The following is a 23,836-nucleotide window of genomic DNA, read 5'->3' as shown; positions in this document are numbered from 1 at the left end:
ACACACATTTTTACGCTCATCCTTTCAAATCCAGAAGAAAAAGTAACAAGCACTAACATATACCACAACATAATAGGCTCTTAAAGGCATACAAACCCCAATTTCCAAAAGTAGAAATTGTGGAATGGTAGTAGAAAACATTCATCAGATGTCATTTGTAGGGAGTTGCTTATAAATCCCTGGGCCCATGAGAAAAGCTTATGCCACACCATTTTTAGCAGAATCTGCCTTAAAGGCCTATTTACAACAAACTCAATTTTCACACACATTTTAAAGATAGTGCATGCATTTCTGAATGCCTGTGAAAGATCAACACTCCCATACTGTTATGATGTAGCACTCAAAGTAGCACTTCGAACACAAAATACATTTTGGACTTAGTGGGAAGGGTAGTTATGCCAAAAAAGTGAATTTTTCTGTATGTAGTTATACCATATTTTGTATGAACAGGCCTTAAGACACAGGATCTAGGGCTATAGGGTTTATATAGATTTATATATAGGCTTATAGTGGTTTCTCCCTTATTAAATTCAAATGCTTGTCCTCTTACTCAAGTAAATTTCCAAGAGAAAATAACACTTTTTTAACTCCTTAGATTTTAATTTTCTCTTTCAAACTATTCATTATATTATCTAAAACAAAAGAGACTTTACCTTTTTCTGATTTTTTTCTATTTTCTTGTCTTTTATTGAAGTTTCCCATTCATACAACGAGGTGTCTCATTTGCCACCTACATAAAAATGAAATTTTGGCCCTTAAAATTGGCCATCAAATCTGAAGAAGTACAGTGTGTTGAGTATAAGTTAAATTTAGGTTTGCCAAAAAAAACCAGCTAGTTGAATTGGCTAGATTGTTAAGATTTGTAAATTAGCTTGTCAAATTAGCTAGCTAATTATGTTTTTTTTTAATTAGCTTGTTAAATTAGTTGGATAGTTGAGTTTAATGATTTAGATTGTTAAATTAGCTAACTAGTAATATTTTGTTTTTGTTGCTAATGTGCTAATGTGTAATTAAACATTAGCTAACCAGCAAGCCAACATATACGTTTGTCTGAGTTGTGGTCAGCTCTGTTCATCTATTCATATTGCTTTATTCTCTGTTCATAAAAATATTTATGTTTTTACTCTTAATACTTGAGTATGTTTAATTATAGATACTTTTTTACTCAAGGATCACTCAAGTTGATTTTAATCACTCAAGGTGATTTTTTCTTCCATACTTCTACTTTTAAGTGAGTGAGATTTTGTACCTGTACTTTTACTTAACTACAGTTTCTCAGTACTTTGTCTACCATTACAGGAAAACTCTATGATTTTATATAAAAGCTGTAATCCATTGTAGTTAAGGCTTTACATAAATTCCTGCTTGCCACGGAACACACTCGGCTTTGCTCCTGTCTGCTGCTGCCTCATAGTGTTTACTCAGAACAGTGCACCTCCCTACACACACCCTGCTTTCAGGCCCAGTGAGTTTACCGAGTGATTTTTTTCCCCTCGAAGGACAGGGGTGATAAACTGGATTGTGCAGGGATTAGGCAAAGTGGTTCCACAACCTGATGACAAGCACAAACAGCAGACAGAATCCCAGGAAGTCACTGAGGTATGCTGACACACACACACACACACACACACTAGCAATTTTCATCACCAAACGTTATACTATGCTTTGTAGCATGTAGTACTGTGCAAAATCAACTGTAGAACAATCATACAACCCAATATTGTAGTTTTTCGTTATATCACAGTCTTTGCTTACACGCTAAGAATCTGATTGGTCGAAAAGTATTTTCTATAACAGCAGTTCTGGCAGTAGTGCAGCTACAACTCACAGGTTTACATCAATGCGCTCGTTCTGATATATTATTGTTTCTATAGTAACAGTTAGTTACTCCACATAATCTAGGTGTAATAATAAATAGATTTTGAAAACATCTTAAGGAGTATTTAACATCTATGGAAGGAGTCTCCAGTGTCAGCATTTTCTAACGTCAGTAAGTTTTCCAACTGTAAGTTTACGTTTTACTGTTTCTCAGTAACAAGATAAGCTGTGGTTTTTTGGGGTTTTTTTTTTTTTAGTTTTTTTTTTTGCCTTATTAACTTCAAAAGAGAAAAAAAGACAGGCTGGTGTGAAAAGAACTGTTTATAGTGTGTCATAACAGGAACTAACTTGTTTCGGACATTCCCAACATTAAATGTAACTAGAAAAGGATAAAAGAGCACAACTTTTTATTCATTAATAAATAAAAATTGCAATCACCAGCAATTTGCTGTGGTATAAGAGGAATAAAATACTTCAGGATGTGCTGTTATTGGAAAATAATCAACTTTGGGAACATTAACTCCACTTGATTATTTTCCTGATTATTTTCTTATAACACTACACCGTTTTCACACCATAAGGAATAACATTTTTTTCTTACAAACTAAATATTACACACTGTATAAAAAGGATGGCCACAGTAGACATTCATCTCATCACCCATTACATTCAACTCTCACAAAGCGAACACCATTATGTTAATTTCTTTTTAAACTTTTGATGAGGTTTTTAGTTTTTAATGGCATTTCTGTTCAGGTTCCCAAAGTGGTGCCAGAGGTAAAGGTGGAGCACGCTGTAAGTAGATCACCCGAGACACTGAACTTGCTACAAGCTAAAATCCCACAGTGCACTGCTTCTAGAGATCCACTGCAGAAAAAAAAAATTGCATACTTCTACATTTAGGATTTGCAATATATATATGTAAATGCAAATATTGCATATAAATATTAAATCCTCATCCTAAATATATGTTAAAATAAATTTGAAATTTATATATAAATTGTATATTGTATGTCTATAAATAAGTCTGCAAATTCCTACATATAACATTTACATTTATATACGTATTACGTATGTATAACTGTATATACTTTCATATTTTCATTTAACATTTAGGTTTAAGTAACGTGTGATTTTTTTTTAATCATTATGTTTAGCAAAACTAAAAATTGTCATTTTACACAAAATCACTATCTAAATGTATCAGAATGGCCTCACATGTTCAAAAAAATCAGACAAAAAAGATTACCACCTTTTTATATTTGGTGCCCTAAACCACACAATGTATGTTAGCATCATCTCACATATTAGCCATATAGGGAGTATTTGTAGAAATTGAGACCCAAAGACTGTCCCAAATGTCCAAATTTGACCATGTGAAGGCTTTTCCCAGGCTGTTACACACATGTGTTTCAATGTATATGTGCATAAGACATAGAGGACATATACATTCGCTGTCCACTTTATTAGGAACACCTGTACATCTGCTCATTTATCCAGTCAGCCAATCATGTGGCAGCAGTGCAATGCATAAAATCATTCAGATACAGGTCAAGAGCTTCATTTAATGTTCACATGAAACATCAGAATGGGGAAAAAATGTGATCTCTGTGACTTTAACCATGGCATGGTTGTTGGTGCCTGATCACCTGGGATCACAATCAAAGTCACAGAGATCACACATTTTCCCCATTCTGATGTTTGATGTGATTATTAAGTGAAGCTCTTGACCTGTATCTGAATAATTTTTTTTTTTTGGCATTGCACTGCTGACACATGATTGGCTGATTAGATAACTGCATGAATGTGCAGGTATACAGGTGTTCCTAATAAAGTGGACAGTAAGTGTTGGTGTCCATACGTAAATAAAACATAAAAGTTATGGAAACGATCCATTACTCAGTGCTGTGTGAATATTTTGCTTTTCTCCCACATATGCAGGAAATTAAAGAGGTTAAAGTGGTTAAAGTGGGTGAGTGTATAAAATATAAGGAGCCTTCTCATTTTGTTTATAGAAAGACATATTTGTTTGGCTCTTATAAGGTTATATATCTAATAAAAATAAAAGCTTAAAGAATATTTTATGTTTTATATCCATTTAGAGCCTGAGCCTCCACCTCCAGTCCCTGCGGTGGAGGTGGTTCCTGATGCAGAATCTGAAGGAGACAAGAACTTAACTCCCAGGTACTCCACTTATTTAATAAATTTTTAAAGCATTGTAGTCTGTACTTCTTTCTCAAACTCTGTCTTTCATATTTGTTTGTCTTGTCAGGGTGATGGATTGGATAAAGCAAAGTTTTGAGAAGGTGGTTCCACAGCCAGGACACTCTCCATCTATTACAGACACTGCAGATAAAAAGGAACCTGTTACAGATCCCGCACCTCAGCCTCCAAAGGGTAGAAAATATTCTCTAATGTCCAGATTCTTTCTTTATTTAAAGGTTATCTCATTTGTTCCTAAAAATGGATGAACTATGCTATGTTACATAAAGGCATTGTAAAAATCTCATATTTTTCTTCTTATTTTTAGCACCTGAACCCTCAGCAGCTGAGGACGCAACTAAGGGAACCAAGTAGGTCCACTTACACATTTACTCCTGGGCAGACTGGGCAGTTTTCCCATTTCATTGAGTCATTTTTAATCACTTCAAGCTTTAAAAATGGAACCAGCCTGGGGAATAAAACCTTCTGACTATTTATGGTTAAAATCAATAGTTGATTTTTTTGCTCATCCATTACAGTCTGTATTGGTTTATCATGAACTAAGAAGGTTTAAAACCATGATTGGACTTGAAACTGACAACCCAATCTGGCAACCCTGGTGTGTTTTTATAGAACACAGCCTTCAATATGAGAAATAAATGTTTATTTGTTTGTTTCCATGGCAACCCAGTGTGGAGGAAGAATCCAAGTAAGTGGATTACTGTATACTGTTCCTGTTCTGCCAAGACCCCGAACCATTTAAATGCATGATAAATTGAAACTGCTAGGTATGAAGAAAATAAAACCCTAATGCTCCACTGCTGAACTGAATGAATGTTTTTCATCTTTTCCAGAAAATGCACTTGAGTTGCATGTAGCTAATATCTGCAGCTGCTTCTGCTTTAGTGTCCTTGTAATGGCATGATAAGAACATTTGCTTAGTTTACTATAGGCTTGTACTTTGCAGATTATAGAATGCAAGCTCAGGTCTACCCATAAATTAATATGAATTTCTTTCATTTTTAAGCGTGGTTGGCTGGATTGTGCAGGGACTCGGTCGCATTATGCCACAGCCTGTTCTGAAACCAAAAGAGGTAAGATAATGAAGCTGCTTCATCAGCTACATCAGCATTCAATAATATGTTTAGGTATTGTAAACCATACTCTGTAAGAATTAAATGTTTTTCTCTGATTTCTAATTCAACTAAACTTTAGCTTTAAAGGTAGCTAAAAGAAGTTCGAAGATATTTCTCTGCCAGGTGGTAAACTGTCTCAGAGTGGCAGAATTGTATTAAGGGATAGAGTTAGAATGAATATTGTGAGGCTTCAACATTCAGTTAAATCAGAACATCTCAATCCTACTAAAGACAGAGCAAGCACTGGCATAATGACATACAGTGGTGTGCATAAGTATGCACCCTTTGAACTTTGCCGCATCTTGTAGTGTTACAACCTGGAAATAAAATGGGAATATATTTGGGAACATATACAGTATGTCACAATCTACACAAACTATCCCTTAGAAGTGCAAACACTATTCTAGCCAGAGAAAGCCATACACCAAAGGTCAATAACTGAATAAAGAAGCAACCAGAAGCCAGGGGTAAATCTCAGCAGCTACCACCACCACGCTTCACTCTGGGGATCGCTTGGTGCCAAGGCCAAAAAGTTACATTTTTGGACTCATCAGACCAATAAACCTTTCCCACATATTTGCTTAGTCTCCAATATGTCGTTTGGCTAACTCCAAATGAGATTTCATGGCTCGCCTTCTTCCTTAAATCCCAGTTTTGGGCATAGCTTTGGTCCATTGCTGTCCTGTGAACAGCTTCTCCCATATGAGCACTGTATTTCTCTAGCTCCTTCAGAGTTATTCTTGGTAGATACATACATATATATGTGTATATATATATATATATATATATATATATATATATATATATATATATACATACACACACATAATTCTGCATTTTAATATACCACTACGCCGCCTAATCTAGAATATCATACTCTCTCTTGTGTCATTTCATATACATCAGTGCAGTTTTGACCACAATTTAGCAGCGGAAAAGTTTAATATCAGCATAATCCACTTGCACCTACTCAGTTAAGGGAGTTTGAATTGTTAAATTATCAGTCATTTTTTCCTGAACATCTCGTCAGGCCATAGCTGGGAAACTACAGTACATCTTTCCAAAGTGATGTAACTGTCCATCACTTTTCTGAAGGCAAAGCCAATACATCAAGTGAACCCAAAATGTCTGGATGGTGGATAAATAACGACCACGATGAATGAGAACTGCTTTGAGAAATCTGAAAGTTGAGCCTAGGATAATTTAATAGCCTAAAAGTCACACTTATGCTACAGAAGGTTGAGGTTTATTCATTGAAATTAATCATTACCATGCTAAAAATGTCAATCTTACTTCATTCTAATGGATTAATGTCTTTTCACAGGACTCTTCGGATACAGTTCAGAGCAGTAAGTCTATATTGGGCTTTTTCCCCACATATATATACAGTACTTTCACACACCACACATAGACGTGGAGCTGACAAACACGAGTGCACACAAATCTATTACTAATTATTCATAATATTTGCATAAATCTAGAGAAAAAAGGTGTTCAAAATACATGCAAGCTTAAGAGTGTTAGAGTTGGCAACATTGGGTCTGTTTTACATGTCTGAGTACTAGATTATTGTAATCAGTAGGTATATTGAATAATGGTGTTTCACACAGGACAATGTATAGCCATCTGAAAGTATTTTTGTTGTCCTGTTTGAATTTTTTCAATTAGTGATTGATTTCCAAGGTGGTGAATAAGGCAAAAATGTCCTTAAATAATACATGCATTAATCACACATTATTTTTTTTAATTATTAATTTTTATTAATATGATGATAATCAGCTGATTATGGACAATCCTGGTTTGAATCCTGGTTTGAACGGAACATTTACACAATATCGCACAAGCAAGAGTGTGATTAACCATACGAGAGCAAGAGTGCAGTTAATCGCACAATTGCAAATGCAGTACTGCTTTTATACAACAGTTCTATAAACAAGAAATTAATATTGAGTAAGTGACATTTCAGACACAATATGGCCAAAATGTTCTGTTTATTTTTGCTCTGCTAGTGAAAATAGATCCCAAAGAAGCTACACTCACTTTATAGCACGTCAGGTAGCTCACTAGCTAGCTCACATTGATTTGTACATTCCCATTAAAGGTGTTTCCAGTGAAATTGGCATCTCTTCTTCCTTTTCATTTTCGTCTGACGAGCTTTCAAATTTTAAGTCAAAAGTAATAGTCATGAAAATCATTTTGCCATGTCCACTGATGATGTGATTAATACTACTGTAGTAATCATTTCAAACTAGGAAGTGGAATTCTACATGGCAAACAGTGACAAACAAAATTAATTCAGACAGAGAAACAGCCCAGTGAGGTTACAGGAAATATAAGCACTCTTGGAACACCTCTCAGTCAAATTAGTGGACCGGAACTAACTGTTTTTAGCTAGGTTTTTTTGTTTGTTTTGTTTTGGTTTTTTTTGCAACTTTATCCAACGGGTACCATTAGGAAAAGAGCAAGGCAGAAGTCCTCTTAATAATAAGTAATTTCCCCATTTGATTTCTTCAGAAAAAAAGACCACAGCTCCACACTGTTGTTTTCTCATGTTTTCTCATGCCTGCAAAATTAGAAGGCTATATATGGGGTTAAAAGTTCACCCAGATGAACTGTGCAAAGAGAAACCACAACTGAAAGCAATTTCTTTTTTTTTCCCCATTTGAGTGAATTGGATTTATTTATTACATTTATTTATTAATGTTCACTCTAACTGCTACATAATGCTAAAGAGGTAACTTATAGAGTATAGGTAACATAGGTAACATCACATACAACATTTTGCATACTTCCATCTACATTTATTTATTCTCAGTAAAAGCCTTATAACTTTTTGTGGTCTTGATTATAAACTTTTTTATTTGTGATCTCAATATAACAGGATAGAACAAAAAATAATACTGCATGGTCCCTCTAGATTTCAGTAGTAAGGCTCATTTCTTTTTGCATTCTCTCCACTCTGAAACACTTGACTTAGCTTTTAAATTAGTTGGTAGTTATGATTTGAGATTTGTGTGCTGGTGTCAGTGCACTGGGACTTGGAAGGCTCTCACTGTGTATTTGGGCTGCGGATGTTTGAGTATTTGAGACAGATTGTAACTCAGCTCCTCTTCTCCTTCTGTTTCAGGGGAGAAGGCCATGAGAGCCCCCTAAACATAAGGAGAAGAAGACTGGGAGAGGGACTTATATCCAGCGAGACAGAGAGAAAGAGAGAGAAAAATCAGTCCAGTGGAAACACACACACATTCCAGGGCTCTGTAGAAATACCAGCTGACTGCTTAGTTATAATGATCTGTTATTGAATTAGCCAGTCCAACTTATCATGTGAGCCATGCTTGTGTAGCTATGCCATAATTGTTTAGTTCTTCTTTCCAGGCCTTTTTTTAAACTCCCTCTGCTTCTCCAGGAGCATGGTTAGTTTATTTGCTTAGCCTGTCAGTAGCTATGCTAATATTTAGCATAGATTTCACTCTACAGATGACTTTTCTAGTCAATTCTTTACAGCTTGTGGTGATATTGAACTGCGCATGATATTATTATGATAATAAATTCAGCCATATTGCTCTTCATTCAGTCTCAGACTCAACAGAAAGGAAGTTTTAAGATTCCCTTTAAGTTCCCTAAAATTTAAAAACATAACTTTTAAATCAACTCCTCTTGGATGGCTGATCATATTACAAGGAATTGTTACCAAAGCTCCAAAAATTTAGTTTTTTCAATGTTAACATAAAAATCAAGTTGGGGAGCTCTGCATATGAGTTCAGTTTGTGATATCGCAGAATAGGCCTAACAATATCATGACTTAAGACCCAAATTACTAAAGAAATATGTGGTACAAAGCTGCATTATTAGCTAGCTAGCTATTTTAGTTAATGTTATTTGTTGTTGTTGTTGTTGTTTGTGTGTGTGTGAGATGCTGCTGCTGGCTTGGCCAGGCTAACCTTTCTGCAAATGTTTGCTGCCTGAATTAATAAATTATTTTTGAAATGCTGAAATGCTCAGTGTGGTGTGACATTATTCAGACTCTTATAGAAAACAAGACTAGGCCTTGTTTTGTCACACCAGGGTATGCCAAATGGATATTCAAGAAGTTATTCACTACCTCACGGTTCCTTTGACTTAATGATATGAAATAAATTCTTTATTTCCCCTTAAATTTAACACTAATCTCTGTTACATTTTCATACTACGCAAAGATTTAAACTGAGTCTGTTCAGTTAAACTGGTTACTGAATTCTCTAATCTGATTGGTCAGAAAGAGTTGGTTAATTTTCCATAACAGCAGCTCTGACAGTTATGCAGCTGCAAATTACAGGTTTATTATGTATACGTAGATGTGCCTGTTCTAAAACAGTACTGTTTCCATAGTAACAACTTGCACAGGGACTTGTATGACAGACGCTCCACATAAACAAATTTAAAATTAAAAATGTGTGCAATTGTTGATATGATGTTTTCTTTTAGGAGACTTGTAATTCATATTTTTGATAGGAGTTTCCAGTGTCAGCTCTTTGTAACAGTCAGAGAAGCTATAACCTTAAGTTTTCCCATGCAGGAAAGTCTTCAGGACAGAGGACTTTGTGCTTTCCAGTTTCTCAGTAAAATAACAAGCTGCTTTGTCTTATTATTACCTTCAATAGAGAGAAAAAAGAGACACTGATGAAGGAACTATTATAACATAACTGAAAACAGGAATTAACTTGTATATCAAATATTCAGCCCATGCTTACACATGAAAGGCTTCAAAATTGCCACATACATTGTATGGCCAAAAGTATGTGGACACCTGACCAATCACATTCATATGCGCTTGTTGAACATCCCATTCCAGATTTAGCCCCCCTTTGCTCTTATAATAAACTCCACTCTTCCACAAGAGCATTAGGAGGGGAGGTCAGACACTGGGAGGTGGGACCTGGGTGCATTCAGCATTCCAATTCATCCCAAAAAGTTTTCAGTGGGGTTGAGGTCAGGGCTCTGTGCAGGCCAATTGCATTCTTCTACACTGACTTCGGCACACCATGTCTTGATGGACCTTAGCTTGTGCACAGTGGCATTGGCATTGTCATATTGGAACATGTGTGGGCTTCTTCAAGGGAAATTGTATTGCTACAGCATACAAAGACATCCTATACAATTGTGTCCTTCCTACTTTGTGGCAACAGTTTGGGGAAGACCCACATATGGGTGTGATGGTCAGGTGTCCACATATTTTTTGGCCTTATAAAGTAAGTTGGATCAGGTGTAATAATGCATAAAACAACTCAAGTTAATCATTAAGAAATTGATAAGTATTTTTATATAAAATACATATAAAAGGATTAATCAGGTCACAGCTGTGTCTCTCAAATTATGTCTCTCAGCTATGTCTCTCATATCTCCAGCGCATATAATGCATAATAATCCATTACTACATGTCATCCTATTCTTTTCTGATTTTTTTCACTTTTGGCTCAGTCTGCATCCTGCAGGAGGACTTTGTACAGGATGACAACCTGGTGCTGGAGGAGAACCTGGTGCTGGAGGAGAACCTGGTGCTGGAGGAGAACCTGGTAGTGGAGGAGAATCTGGTGCTGGAGAGGGACATGGTGCTGGAGGAGGTGGACTCAGACTTGGAGCAGCAGCAGGTGGAGCAAGGCTGTTTGCTCGATGCTGAGCTGGAGAAACAGACCGAAGCTCAGATGGAGGATCAGATTCGCCCCCTGCTGGATGTCGTACACAACACCGCACCTAATATCTTGGTCACACAGCAGGAGGATGCTGAGACACAAACAGAGCGCTGGACTCCTCTAATAGAGAACATTAGACGCGAGGCTGAGGAAGCCGCCTTGGTCTCCATGCAAGAGAGGTGAGGGACATGTCTCTGGATTCAATGTTATGATGTAAACCAAAGAGTCAGTGTCTGTCAAACTGGTATTTCTGAGCACTGTTTTCTCCATTTTCCTACGTTCACTCCTGAAGAAAAAGATCTATATTAAGATATTTTAAATCATCTAATAAAACATAATAAAACATTTGTAATATTGGGATTAAATGTACAAAAATTAATTAAAAATTAAATGTAAAGATTAAATGTAAAAATTCTTTAACATAAATAAATAAAGAATAAGACATTTTATTTAAAAGCCAAACAATAAATAAATAAATATAAATAAATAAGATTTTACACCTTTGTACAATTGTAAAGCGACTGTGACTATGTTGTATGAAAGAAGATGCAAAGGGCAGAACCATGATTCACAGTGAAGCCTTGGTCCAAGAACTAATTAGGCCTAATACCCTGTGTTCTCCATCTTTCTTCTTTAATTGATGCTGGCGTGAAATTATGATCGAAACATATTCTAATCTGAGTGTTAAGACTGAGGTCTCATTACCACATAGTAGATTTCAATACCACATATGATCCATGGTCCAAAAGATTTGATAAAATATTTGCCGTTCATGCTATCATGGGAAAAGAATCCAAATCCATACCACTTATGAAGAAAAAAAAAGTGATTTGGGCCACTTTAACCGGAAATGTACATGTAGACCATGATTGTGAGAAAGGCAGTTTATGATCATTGTGAAGATAGTATAGTATAGTATAGTATAGTATAGTATAGCAGAGTATAGTATAGTATAGCAGAGTATAGTATAGTAGCTATTTGAATGGATGAATGAATTAATGAACATGCAGGCTGGAGCGTGAGCGTCTGGAGGCGGCGAGGATGGCGGAGGAGTTGGCACGCCAGGCTGCTGAACTGGCAGTGAGACAGCTGGAGGAGGAACACACTGTAATCAGAGTCACAGAGCCAGAACGTCAGTCTGAACCAGACAACGGAGAGCAGTAAGTCACATAATTACACACAGAAATCTGCACACACACACGTTCATATTCACTCACAAAAATACCATGATACCTTCCAATTCTAACCATTTACAATATCCAATACACAAAGCCACCATAACACAGCATAATGACACTTATCAAATCAGATAGAGTCAATATTTGATCTTGTAGTCTAATATGGAGATCTAGAGATGTGATAAAAATTTATAGCTTCAAAGGTTTCTCAGATAATGTTCTCTATATACAGAGAGGTGGTAAAATTACCCAAAATCTTTACTCAAATAACAATGGAACTACTCCTCTAATCAAAATACTGCCTCTGGTAAAAGCTGAAGTACAGCTTCACTCAACTCTTGCATTTCCTTAAAGTGTGAACGATTACAAGAAAGATTCAAAAAAGACAAAAAATAGTTTCACCAAGGAACCAAGGAGCGTGGGAAAACATTAGCGAAGGCTAACTAACAGCTTTATTCCTAATCTCTCAAATGTTAGCTAGCATGATAATAAGTTTGAGGATACAAACTAACTGAATGCTAATAGTGAGCTGTCACGATACAAATGTCAACATATGTATTCAAATGACAACAAAAGTTGTACGTACTAACAGATAGATGACTGTGATTGCTATTTGGTCTCATTCTTGCTGTCACAACTGTTAAAGTTTCTATTGTTAGTCATTTAGATCAACTGCTTGAAGCTGTCTGATGCTTAAAATCACCTTATGACTGTACAAATGAGTGATTTAATACTGTGATGTAGTAGAAATTAGCAAATACTTTCGAAACATAGGAAGTAAAAGTAACCGTAAAAGTAACTCAAAGAAAGTACACATACTTAAAAACCAGACTTTAGTGCAGTAACAAAGTATTTGGACTTTCTTAACTTTGTTCCTCCGCATATACACCAAACTCATCCATACGGTCTTCAGTCTTCACCTCTTCACTGTTTTTTTATTCAAAGACTCTCCAACATCCAAGAGGAAGAGAATGAAGATGAACCAGAGTAAGTGCCACCACTCCCTGTCCTCCCTCGCTTCTTTCCTTCCACACCCCATGCTTTGCTCTTTGGTGCAGGCTGAGAGTTTGCACTTTGTTGCATTCTCAATGCTCATTCTGCTTTTTTCACTTCCCTTTGCTGTGGATTCTCTTTGTCCGGTGCCTTTTTGGAAGCTGAGGAGTTGTTTGTTCTTTGTGGCTTGCCATACAGGTTACAGCCACTACGTGAGGAGAGTGAGGAAGACAGCGGGGACAGTAAAAATGCTGAGTAAGGGTGTTCAACAATTTAGGACAAAAAAGTAGCACCCAAACCTACAGTGTGTATCATGGATACTAATCCATGATGGGCTACAACTTCTCTTGAACTAATTTGGTTTCCATCTCAAAACTAAGAGATATATTTGGTGAAATCTGGTGCTGTTATGCAAAATACTTTACTCAGTATTTCAGGACTAGACCTGCTCAGACATATAGTATTGTTCAAAAACTAGAGTGCACTACCAACAACCGTGTCCACCATCTCTCAAAAATTCATGCAAAAGTTTACTCGGTTAATCCTGTATATAATAATACATTATTTGAAAATGGAGACAAATTACAGTTTGCTTATTTTTTAATAGTATTGATGCCATATATGGACGGTTAGGAGAAAGACCATGTCTGAAGCTCTAACGTCTTCCTAGTTAACTTCCGCACACACCACCTTCCCATCTCCTCCCTATTATTCACTAAAACTCTTTAGTGGGAGGCCTATGTTTTCACTTCCACAGTCACTCTCTATGCCATTTATTTTTGCACTCACAAGTTAAATTTTATTTAAATGGTAACACATTTCACATGTTCATCCTTGTCTTTTAAGTACTAGCAAATGCTATTCACTAAATTACCCTGTTGACCAAATTGGCGCCTTACTCGTATTGTCAATCTACTGCAAAGTGCAATATCATTATACTGTTGAATTCTTAGTTATATAACTAAAAAAAAGTATCATTGTTGATGTGGTGATTTTTTTATGTTTATTTAGCATATAAGGAAGTCTCCAGTGTCAGCACTTTATATCAGTCAGAAGTAAAGCTGAATTTGGTCTTATTAACGTCGAGAGAAAGTCATGGAATGGCTAACCGCAAATACCATTTTCAAACATTCCACAACATTAAATATTACCAACTTCAGGATGGTAACAATAACTCCACATGTAGCTGCATCATTGATTATTTTCCTGTATATCCATCAGGTTTTATTCCTTACTTATTAACTGTCCAAATGCAGTTATACTTATAGCATACTTATTATATAACTGTTAAACAGAGCAGTTCCAGATAGTGGACCAATGGTATCTACAGTACATGTATACCGTATATAGATATCCAACTGATGGCTTTTTTAATCTCTACTTTTATATGTATATCTCAGACTTGAGAAGCTCCAAACCTACTTTAAAACTGGAGGTTGGGTGCTCAAACATGATTGCTTGTGCATGGCCTATGCTACCTGCTCTACTGCTTATAACTTCCATGCATTTTTGATGTATTTAAAGGCTTGCATTTAACTTACTTTGAGGCTTTATTTTAAATACTTATTGCAGATGTATTTTACAGCATTTTGGGAGCACTTGATGTTATATAAAGGATGGCTGGGATAAAGCAGTATGCTAATATTTTGAAAGAAAAATATGTTGCCTAAATTATACTGTATGCCAAAACATAAGAAACAATGCTAAACATTTTTATGAGATAAAAGACAGTAACAAGGCTTGAAAATATTTTGAAGCATGCTGAATCAACTTAACTGTCCTAAACGTCAATCCCACCTTTTTTTTTTTGCCAATGATGGAAATTGAATTAAATTACAACATGACAGCACGCAACATTTTAGGCTCATGCCATTCATGATGTATTGCAGAATTTAGATGGCCACCACATTATTTTAAAAAACTGCTCAGTGCAATATTTTTTGTAAAATATATTTGAAACTCTAATCACGAGTTTGCTTCTGAACTTTTGGCCTGTAGCATGTACTGTTCTAAAAGACCAAGTACAGGATATAATGTAATTAGTCCTCGTCTTGGACAATGGGTACTGCTCTCCCTAAATGTCCATCTATTCTTGTCTTCTGGTCAGAATGTTATTTTTGAGAAATGATCTCAGATCCTAACTACTAGCTTCATCCTCCTTTACTTCACCACATGTTTATCTGACTCATCCCTTCCAAATGAATGTTTCCTGCCCAGCTAGCTTTTATGGCGAGAGGCTGAGTAGAGTTCAAACAGCACGCTTCAAGCTTTCTGGCTTGAAATAAATTGTTTATGTGGTTGAACTGAAACATTTTCTTGTGTTACTACTTTTACTGCAAACCTGCTCTCCATCGTAAACAGAGCAGACATTAAGAGGTATGTTTCTGCACACATAACCTTCATCTTACAGTGTGGGCAGCACACAGTTTCATAAATAAGGTTATACATACAACAGTGCACATACAACCGAACTCCTTACCCTGGTACTTTGTAAATTAATATTGCACATAGAGAGAACCACACTGATACTTCATAAGTGACCTGACTAGTGATGGGTGATATGACAAAAATATCACAATTTGCAAAGGCGATTCTATGATAATGATTCTATGAAATGATTCTATGATGATACTGATAGTAATACAATAGTGTTCCATAAAAAATCTGTTCAATGATGTATTTAATGTCTTTTGATGTTGATGAGGGCAGCCATCTTGGACAATCTGTTTCATTTTTGTCTAAACGCAATTTGGTATGATTCCATCCTCAAAGCCCTGTCTCCCCAATTTTGAAGCCAACATTGTTATAAAAAACTGAACCTGAAGAAGCAAACATCAAACCATGTTGCCCAACTATTCCTTTAACACTGTGGTGAAGTGGTATTTTAAACAGGCCAATTTCGGAAATTTCCACCAATGTAGTTTTGTTCTTTTGTGGAAACATTTTGTGGAAGTCTGCTTGAACAAGCTGTTGTAGTCCACTCAAGGTCTTACTTCAGATCTTGTGATTTTTCAGTGGTTTGCTAATATAACATTACACCTGACTGGAATCATCTGTCTGCACTGTTGGGATTTGTGGGGTTATGTTGCTCTTATTATACTCCCTCTCTTATGAAACTCTATGTACAGGTGTCTGGTGGATGTGTGCCCTGTTGAGGAGCTTGAAACACACAAAACTGAGATTACACAGCAGATTCCACAAAAGGAGGAGTCACCAGAGCCACTTCCTCAAAAGGAATCTACTCCTGCAAGTCAACCTGAGATGGGACACACCCCACCACTAGAGCCAGCTGTCCAGCCAGAACCTGATGGAGAAGATCATGCAAGAGCAAAGAGCCCTTCACCTGTAGGGTATTCAGTTGTTACAAGCCCTTCACCTGTAGTGTCTCCAGTTGTAACCACTCAGCCTGAAACAGCTGCTTCAGGTCCCTCTCCTCCAGTGGTTATACAGGTAATAAAACAAATCACGCCAGAAATGAGAGAGTGCTGTTTGATCACTAGGGATTGCTATTCTGAAAGTAAGGATTTCTATTTTAAGGACTACTATTCTGCCAAATCAACTAGGGATTGGTAGCATAAGGATTGCTATTTGGCAATTGCAAATAGGGTTTGCTATTTTAGGGACTGTGTTTCTGTTATTGCTATTAGGGATTGGTATAGTACAGACTGCTATTTTGAGGATCCAACCAACTACTGCTTTTCTAAGTTGCAAGTGCAACTTGGGACTGATTTTCCAAGGATTGCTATTCTGATATTGCACTTGCAGGTTTGTTATTCCAGTGATTGCTATCCTGTAATTGCAAGTGGTGGCAACAGGCTGGGAAGGTCAGTCCAGACTTATATATCCCAAACCAGAGACTTCAACTCCTCCTCTGGGATCACCAGATGACCCCAAGCCAACTGTGAGATATAATTGGGTCTTAGGTCTGCCCAGGGGTCTCAGTCTAGTGGGACATTCCTGATACAGATCCTTATAAGATGTCCAAACCATTGGCTGTACTCTCTCATTCTCCTGTATTGTCAAGTTCATCATAGAGAGTATGCCCAGCAACCCTGCAGAGAAACCTCATTTCTGCCACCTGATCTTATTCTTTCAGTCACTACCCATAGCTCATGACCATAGATGATGATAACAACATACGTTGACTGGTAAACACAGAGCTTTGTCTACAAACTGAGCTCCTGCTTCACCACCAGAGACTTTTACACTGACTTTAACTGCAACTAGGAATTTCTATTCTGAAACTGCAAGTAGGGTTTACTTTTCTATGGATTGGCATTCTGGCTTTGGAGTTATGGATTGGTTTTCTGTACGTTGCAATTAGGGGTAGATTTTCTAGGGACTTGCAGGGATTGCTATTTTGACTAATGAACTAACAATTATATCATCTCTCTACAGGAAGATGAGGCACTTAATGAGGAATGTGGAGGTCAGTGTGGATCATCAAGACACTTCACATGTGTTAGGTGTAAATTTGCAATGAACCTAGAATAGTAAACAGTCTGCTGATAATCGAGATACTGTGTTTTAGATGTTTGATATGTTGTCTGCTTCAATGGATTATGCTCAAAAGTTAGTCTCAGAAGTTTTGTATTCCTTTTACAACAGTCATCAATATTTTTGAATTAGCTGTTATGCCTAGTTATGATGAAGCAGTATCATAAAAAAGGCCATGCAAACACCACATCTGCAGTAACCTCCAGCACTTGCTTGTCTGCCTGCCTGCAGCACTGTCTTGCTGTTCTGCATCCAGCAAGCGCTGGATACTGTGCTTTCCTCACGCTTCTCAGTACCTCAGTAACTTCAACCACCTGCTGAAGAAAAGCAACTTTACCCCTCTCAAATTGCCCTCCCTGCCGCAAGACCTGCTCCCACTGTACCAGGAGCTCTCGCAAATCCCCAAACAGGTGCAGCAATGCTGCCAGAATGTTCTCCTGTGCTTCAACAAGCTTAAGCCTCAATAGGACTTCTTAAGCACAACAAAGTATAGACCTGGAGTTTGTCTGTAGCTAGTGCCCTGAAACCAAACGCATCCTCAGAGAACCCGAGCATAGAGCATCCAATCATCCCTACCAACACCTGCTTCATACTGAATCTGAAGGGCTTCAACCTCAAACATCCCCTTATTCTGAGGTCCACCAGTCCTCAAGCAAACACACAGGTGAATTAGCTACTGGTCTGTGTTAGCCTGTCGTGTTATGCTAGGCTGTGCTGTGCTAAATTGCTGTTGCTGTAGTTGCTGTAAGTATGACCTGTTTGATCCCAAGGTATTAGGAGAATAATATGTATTAGTAGCAAGTTTCGTGGTCTAAATCTGAAGTTGTTTTGCCACTGATCTGAATTAATTTATCAGCAAATAACAAGGATAATTAAGATGAGTGGATGACTTTTAAGCTGAGTTGTCCAGTTGCATGACTTACTATTACCTTCAAAAAGAAGTGAATAATTTGATTCCTCTTCCAGTTTGTTATACATAAATGGACAAGATTGTCAATATTCATTCAGATCCTCGATCTGGAGATTTGGCTATTGTTACCTCTTGGATTTTTGACCACAGAGATGCAAAGTGCCAGAGAGCACCTGTTTCTGAAATGTTCTTTGATGCAATCTCAGAATGTCCTCATGTGAATGTAGAGGAAGTCGATGATGGATCCATTCCTACTGTACCTCAAATTGTTGAACCCCAGGAGTCGAACGGTGTCACCCTCACTGTTCCTGTTCCTGTGATGGCCACCCAGAGGTGAGCCTCACTTTGAAAGCTGGTGTAGTGGACAGCAATGGCATTGAATTTTGTCATAGTAGTAGTGGAAGGTGTCTGGAATTGTAGTACAATCTTTATAAAAACCTAATAAAATGTCTTCTTTTTTTACCTTTACTTTCTAAACTGCTACAGCAAAGCAGTGCACATTGAGTGAGTCCTTGAAGCCTTTATTTACGCTGTTAAACATTAAATTTTTGTCCGGTTGGTTGCGTTCTTCAGCTGTTTTTCTTTTAGCTAACACTACATGCTTGTTTGTCTTTTAATTCAGGAGTGTTCCCCAACCAGATGAACAAGTTGAAGAGAGTGAAAAGGAGAAAGAGGAAGATCTGACCCCCCAGCGTGGCCTCCTCACTGTGGAGGAAGAGTAAGTGACTGGACATTCTCTGGAATAGTCTTGCTAAAGGAAAAGTACAACCAACCAGCTTACAATGAACAGAATCTAATAGAAACACTAAAGATAATACATGGTTATAGTTGCACTCCTAATAAAGACATACTACTAAAAGTACATTATATTTCTAAATTTCATTACTAAACTAATGGCTGTGAAAACTTCGAGGGCATTTTTACCACCCCCTCTAAAGATGACCAATTTGGCTTTATTGTTTAATTGTTCTCTCTCTAGTTAAGGTTTCCTATTACATGGGGTAGCCACAATTAGTGAGGATATACTGTGGGCTGTTGTGAACAAAGAATATAGAATAAAAAAATATAATGAGACAAAGAATAAGAGAGTAGTATGTTTGTTTGCTGGTTACAGACATGGAAAGGAAACCTTTGGAATATAGGAATGGGAGCCTTGGTGTTCAACAGTACATTTAAAGGGTCGATGATTAGATGCTAGGTTTCTAAAATATAGCCATGATAAATGGGTGTCAGGTTTGCTGATATGTTTGCAAGTGTTGGTGTTGCATTAAGCTGCATTATTGTCCATAGAGATATCATCAATACGGAGATCAGACCATTGACTAATGATCATTGTTCTTGTAGTTTTCTTGGCAGTTGATAATGCTATTAGAACATCCTTACAGAGCTCAGGGATACAAATTGTGCATAGATCACCTTACTGAAAGACAGGGAGGGTGGAATCTAAAATGTGGGACAGTTTGTCATTGGCGTTTGTATTTGTACTTACTTATATCTGTACTCCCGTGTTAATGTGTTGTATTGTTTGTGGCAGCGATTCTGAGCGTCCTCTCTCTTCGGCCAGTCAGACAAGTGTTGTGGTTAACGAACGTCTGCAGGAGCTAATCAAGCTGTTTAAGGAACGAACAGAACGAACTAAAGAGAGGCTGACTGACCCAGATGAGTCTGAAGAAGAGAGTCCCTCAGCAAGTGAGTAGATGTGTTTGTAATTGGTGACAAATTAAAGGAAAAAGCTATATAAGATGACTCATTAAGTTGCTAGGCCGCCACAAGCTCCTAGGAGAGCTTTGATGCACACTGACATATCCTACATGTATCTAGAACTGTACTGGACGAATGAACACCACTCTTCCCAAACATATTCCCCTTCTCTCTAAAGCCATCTTTACATGCTACAATTTTTTAGCCTGATATTGCTGTCACAGACAAAAACTGCACATCACAAAAGAATTCTTTCGTTGAGAGTTGAGATCGGTGAAATCCCTGACAGCTGATTTAGTGCCATTGCAATGATGACAACGTTCTGGCGTGTCAGAATTTTTTTAATAAATCTCAGAGCATAATCCCTGCTATGATGCTCATCTAAATGTTAATCTATGGGAGGACATGAAACCCATGGGACAGTAACAAATATGGTAGTGGCAATGGCGAAATGTGAACGAAACATGCTAATGGACAGAAAAAATATCCTAATTTCCTCAAGCTCACTTTGAAGAATGTTTCTGTTTGTGTGACTGGATTTTCTGCACAAGCCTGGATCAAACTTATTGATGATGTAAACAGAACGTAGTCATTTTCTTTAATAGCAGGTCTGTCGTTAGATGATCTTTATCATATAATCTGACATGGAGACCACGTTATCACAAAGTCTGTTATTGGAGTCATCTCATAATCTTAAACGTGCTCTGTAATCACATAGTCTAAAACTGGTTTAAGGAGACAAATGGACTCAAACTGTTCTAACAAAATGCTCTCCACAGTTGCTTTTCTCTTTAATTTGTCCCGTGCCTGTACTTGTTTGGCCATAAATATTATGTGAATGCATGGTTTGAAGAATGAGACGCACTTTCAACATTTCATATGAATGCATAGCACCTACCAAAAAGGCTGCTGCTCCTCCGCCTCCTCCACCTCCTCCCCCTGAGGAGAAGAAAGATGTTCCGTCTGGAGATGAGAGTGAAGAAGAGCAGTTCCTGGAGTTCATGGGCTACCAAGTCAAAGTGCCCAAGGTGCCCCCGATGCCAGACTGGCTGAAAGCCATCGTGGAGTATCGTTTTCCTTCCAGCATCGACCCTTACACTGGTGAGACACACCTCAGTGCTCCTGAAATACAGCAACATGCTATTCTTCACTCTTAGACTGTATGCATAATTTTCAGGAAGCTAACTCATCTCCCCTTCACTACAAAGATGACTTTGGTTGAAAAATTAAAACTGGAGCAGACAACCGAGTATTAATCTATACAAAAGTACTGTGAGTTAATGTTTACAACTGCTGTAAAATGCCATGCATGTGATCGTTGCTCCTCTGATATGATTGCTCCATATCGGCGCGTAACATTGATAAGGCTGAAATAGATAACAGCAAAAAACTAGGAGGAAATGTGTGAATAAAACTCTTACCAAAAACTTCAAACAATGATTTACATGTGAAATTTAAACATGGTTTTTAGACACTTCACATACTATGTCTCTTTTTTGCCGATGTAATTTTCTTTACACATGATATTTAACATATAATTTTTTTACACGATTCATTTCTTCTTACGTGATTTTTACGCAATTAATTTATTTTCACATATAATTTTTTTTGCTCTATTCATTTTATTTTCCAGTGATTTTTACACAATTCATTAATTTTCACGTATAATTTTTAAACAATTTATTTTATTTTCAAGAGATTTTTACACAATTCATTAATTTTCATGTATAATTTTTAAACAATTTATTTTATTTTCAAGGGATTTTTACACAATTCTTTAACTGTCGTGATTTATTTTACAAGATTCATCTATTTTCAATTATAATTTTTTTACATGAATCATTTATTTTCACAAATGATTTTTATATGATTCTTTTACTTACACATACAGTATGATTTTATTAAATGATTCATTTTGATTCACATGATTTTTTTTACACAATTTCTTTTCACATGTGAATTTTCTACATGATTCATTTACTTCCATGTCAATTTTTGCACATGAAAGTTATTTTTTCACATGTAGGATTTGAGATTTTATTTATCAAATATTTATTGACAAATATTTATCAAACATTCACATGATGACATGCATTTATGTGTTTATGGGTTTTACATTTTAGGGCATAGCTTGCTGGAATGCATTTTCCTGTTTTTGTATATGTGATCATACATTATGTGTCATAATGTGAAAAGAAAATGCCTGCATAATGTCTTTAGCACTTTTGGCTCTGGTTACTATTCTCAAAACTACAGTGTACTCTACAGAGTATTATTATTATTAGCACTTGTTATATTAAGAAATGCACTAGAGTGATAGAGTAGGTGGAATTGCTGTTGTCTGGCTCATCATGGCTTTGTATTTGTCTGTTTTTCCTCTGAGCAGATATGATCTACGTGGTGTGGCTGTTTTTCGTGATGTGTGCGTGGAACTATAACGTGTGGCTGATCCCGGTGCGTTGGGCTTTCCCGTATCAAACTTCAGAGAACATCCACCTGTGGCTGCTAGCTGACTACTTATGTGACACCATCTACATCCTGGACATTGTGGTCTTCCAGCCCAGGCTACAGTTCGTCCGCGGGGGAGATATAGTGGTGTGTAGAGCAAGATGGATAAACACATGCATGAGATTTCACAGATTTGCAGTAAACAATACGCTTATATTCAGACAATGCACACAAACAACACCATCCAGGAAATTCTATTAAAGCTCAGCATCATTTCAAAAAACACTGTATATAGTGTTTATTAATAGATGTGTTTCTGGATGTATATGTTTCAGTGTGATAAAAAGGATATGAGAGAAAATTACATGAAAACAGAACGATTTAAGGTGAGTACTAGAGTAACAGCCTTTAAAGGAACATTTTAACCTAATTGTAGTGGATTGACCAAAACATGTTTGGTGTCTCAAGTTAGCTTCTTTAATTTGTAGTGGAGCTATAAAGGCTAATGTAATGAACAAGTACTGGAAATCTGCGTCACCCAAAATAAATACCTTAAATACATGGCAAAGGCAATAATCACCCCCATGCCCTTGTGTAGTAGATGTTAAGCAAAGTACGCAAAGGTTCTAGAGAAACAGGATGTTTTGGACAAAAGCCCTTCATCAGCTGTACAAGCACAGTGCTTCATTAAGGACACCCTCCTGCCTCCTTTGATTTGATTGGCCAATACAAAAGAAATTAGTACTCTATAAGCAGCATTGCACAGTACTTTTTTTTTAAGCGTAACACTTTTTCAGCAAAAATTTAATTAACATCATTTTTGGCCTGGAGACAAAAAGCTCTTTGCTTGCACAGCTGTCTGAAATGTACTTTGAAATTATTTAAAATATTTGACATGAGATTCATTTGAAGCAAATATATGAAGATTTCAGTGTATATCTAAAAAGGTGTATATTCAGGTGTTGTCACGGATTTGTAGAGGAGGCAGATGCATGTGCATACTTAGTTTATTGATGGTGACAAAACACAAAACACAAAGGCTGAGAAACAAAATGATGAGAGCAAAGCAAGGCAACAACATGAGCGTGACATGAATTAGGTACAATGATACTGCCAACAGAACACAAAAGTGCTGTACAAGACGTGACTTAAATACTATTGTTCATTAAACATAAATGTGGATCAGGTGTAAACAGTCATGTGACATGAGTGTCATGATCATGTGAGATGCAGCGGCTGATGGGAGTCGTAGTCCTGCGCCATCTTCAGCGCGACCATGACAGC

The 23,836-nt window shown here is 36.9% G+C and overlaps 1 protein-coding gene across 1 annotated transcript in view; it reads left to right on the top strand.

The window, feature by feature from the left end:
* The window catches only part of cngb1a (cyclic nucleotide gated channel subunit beta 1a), a 43,180-nt gene that overhangs the window by 7,764 nt on the left and 11,580 nt on the right, over positions 1-23,836 (top strand). The window contains exons 8-27 of the mRNA XM_053234678.1: positions 1,500-1,599; positions 2,575-2,613; positions 3,760-3,790; positions 3,921-4,002; positions 4,091-4,215; positions 4,349-4,391; positions 4,712-4,729; positions 5,048-5,114; positions 6,481-6,505; positions 10,614-11,004; positions 11,836-11,985; positions 12,949-12,990; positions 16,125-16,565; positions 17,750-17,903; positions 18,474-18,736; positions 19,026-19,121; positions 19,938-20,092; positions 20,996-21,205; positions 22,491-22,699; positions 22,888-22,938. Coding sequence (XP_053090653.1) covers positions 1,500-1,599; positions 2,575-2,613; positions 3,760-3,790; positions 3,921-4,002; positions 4,091-4,215; positions 4,349-4,391; positions 4,712-4,729; positions 5,048-5,114; positions 6,481-6,505; positions 10,614-11,004; positions 11,836-11,985; positions 12,949-12,990; positions 16,125-16,565; positions 17,750-17,903; positions 18,474-18,736; positions 19,026-19,121; positions 19,938-20,092; positions 20,996-21,205; positions 22,491-22,699; positions 22,888-22,938 — 2,692 coding nt within the window. The remainder of the gene's footprint in view (positions 1-1,499; positions 1,600-2,574; positions 2,614-3,759; positions 3,791-3,920; positions 4,003-4,090; positions 4,216-4,348; positions 4,392-4,711; positions 4,730-5,047; positions 5,115-6,480; positions 6,506-10,613; positions 11,005-11,835; positions 11,986-12,948; positions 12,991-16,124; positions 16,566-17,749; positions 17,904-18,473; positions 18,737-19,025; positions 19,122-19,937; positions 20,093-20,995; positions 21,206-22,490; positions 22,700-22,887; positions 22,939-23,836) is intronic.

The sequence above is a fragment of the Pangasianodon hypophthalmus genome, chromosome 6, assembly GCF_027358585.1.
Source record: "Pangasianodon hypophthalmus isolate fPanHyp1 chromosome 6, fPanHyp1.pri, whole genome shotgun sequence".
Lineage (NCBI taxonomy): Eukaryota > Metazoa > Chordata > Actinopteri > Siluriformes > Pangasiidae > Pangasianodon > Pangasianodon hypophthalmus.
Note: the sequence above shows the minus strand (reverse complement) of the source record. Positions and strands in the feature narration are given on the sequence as shown.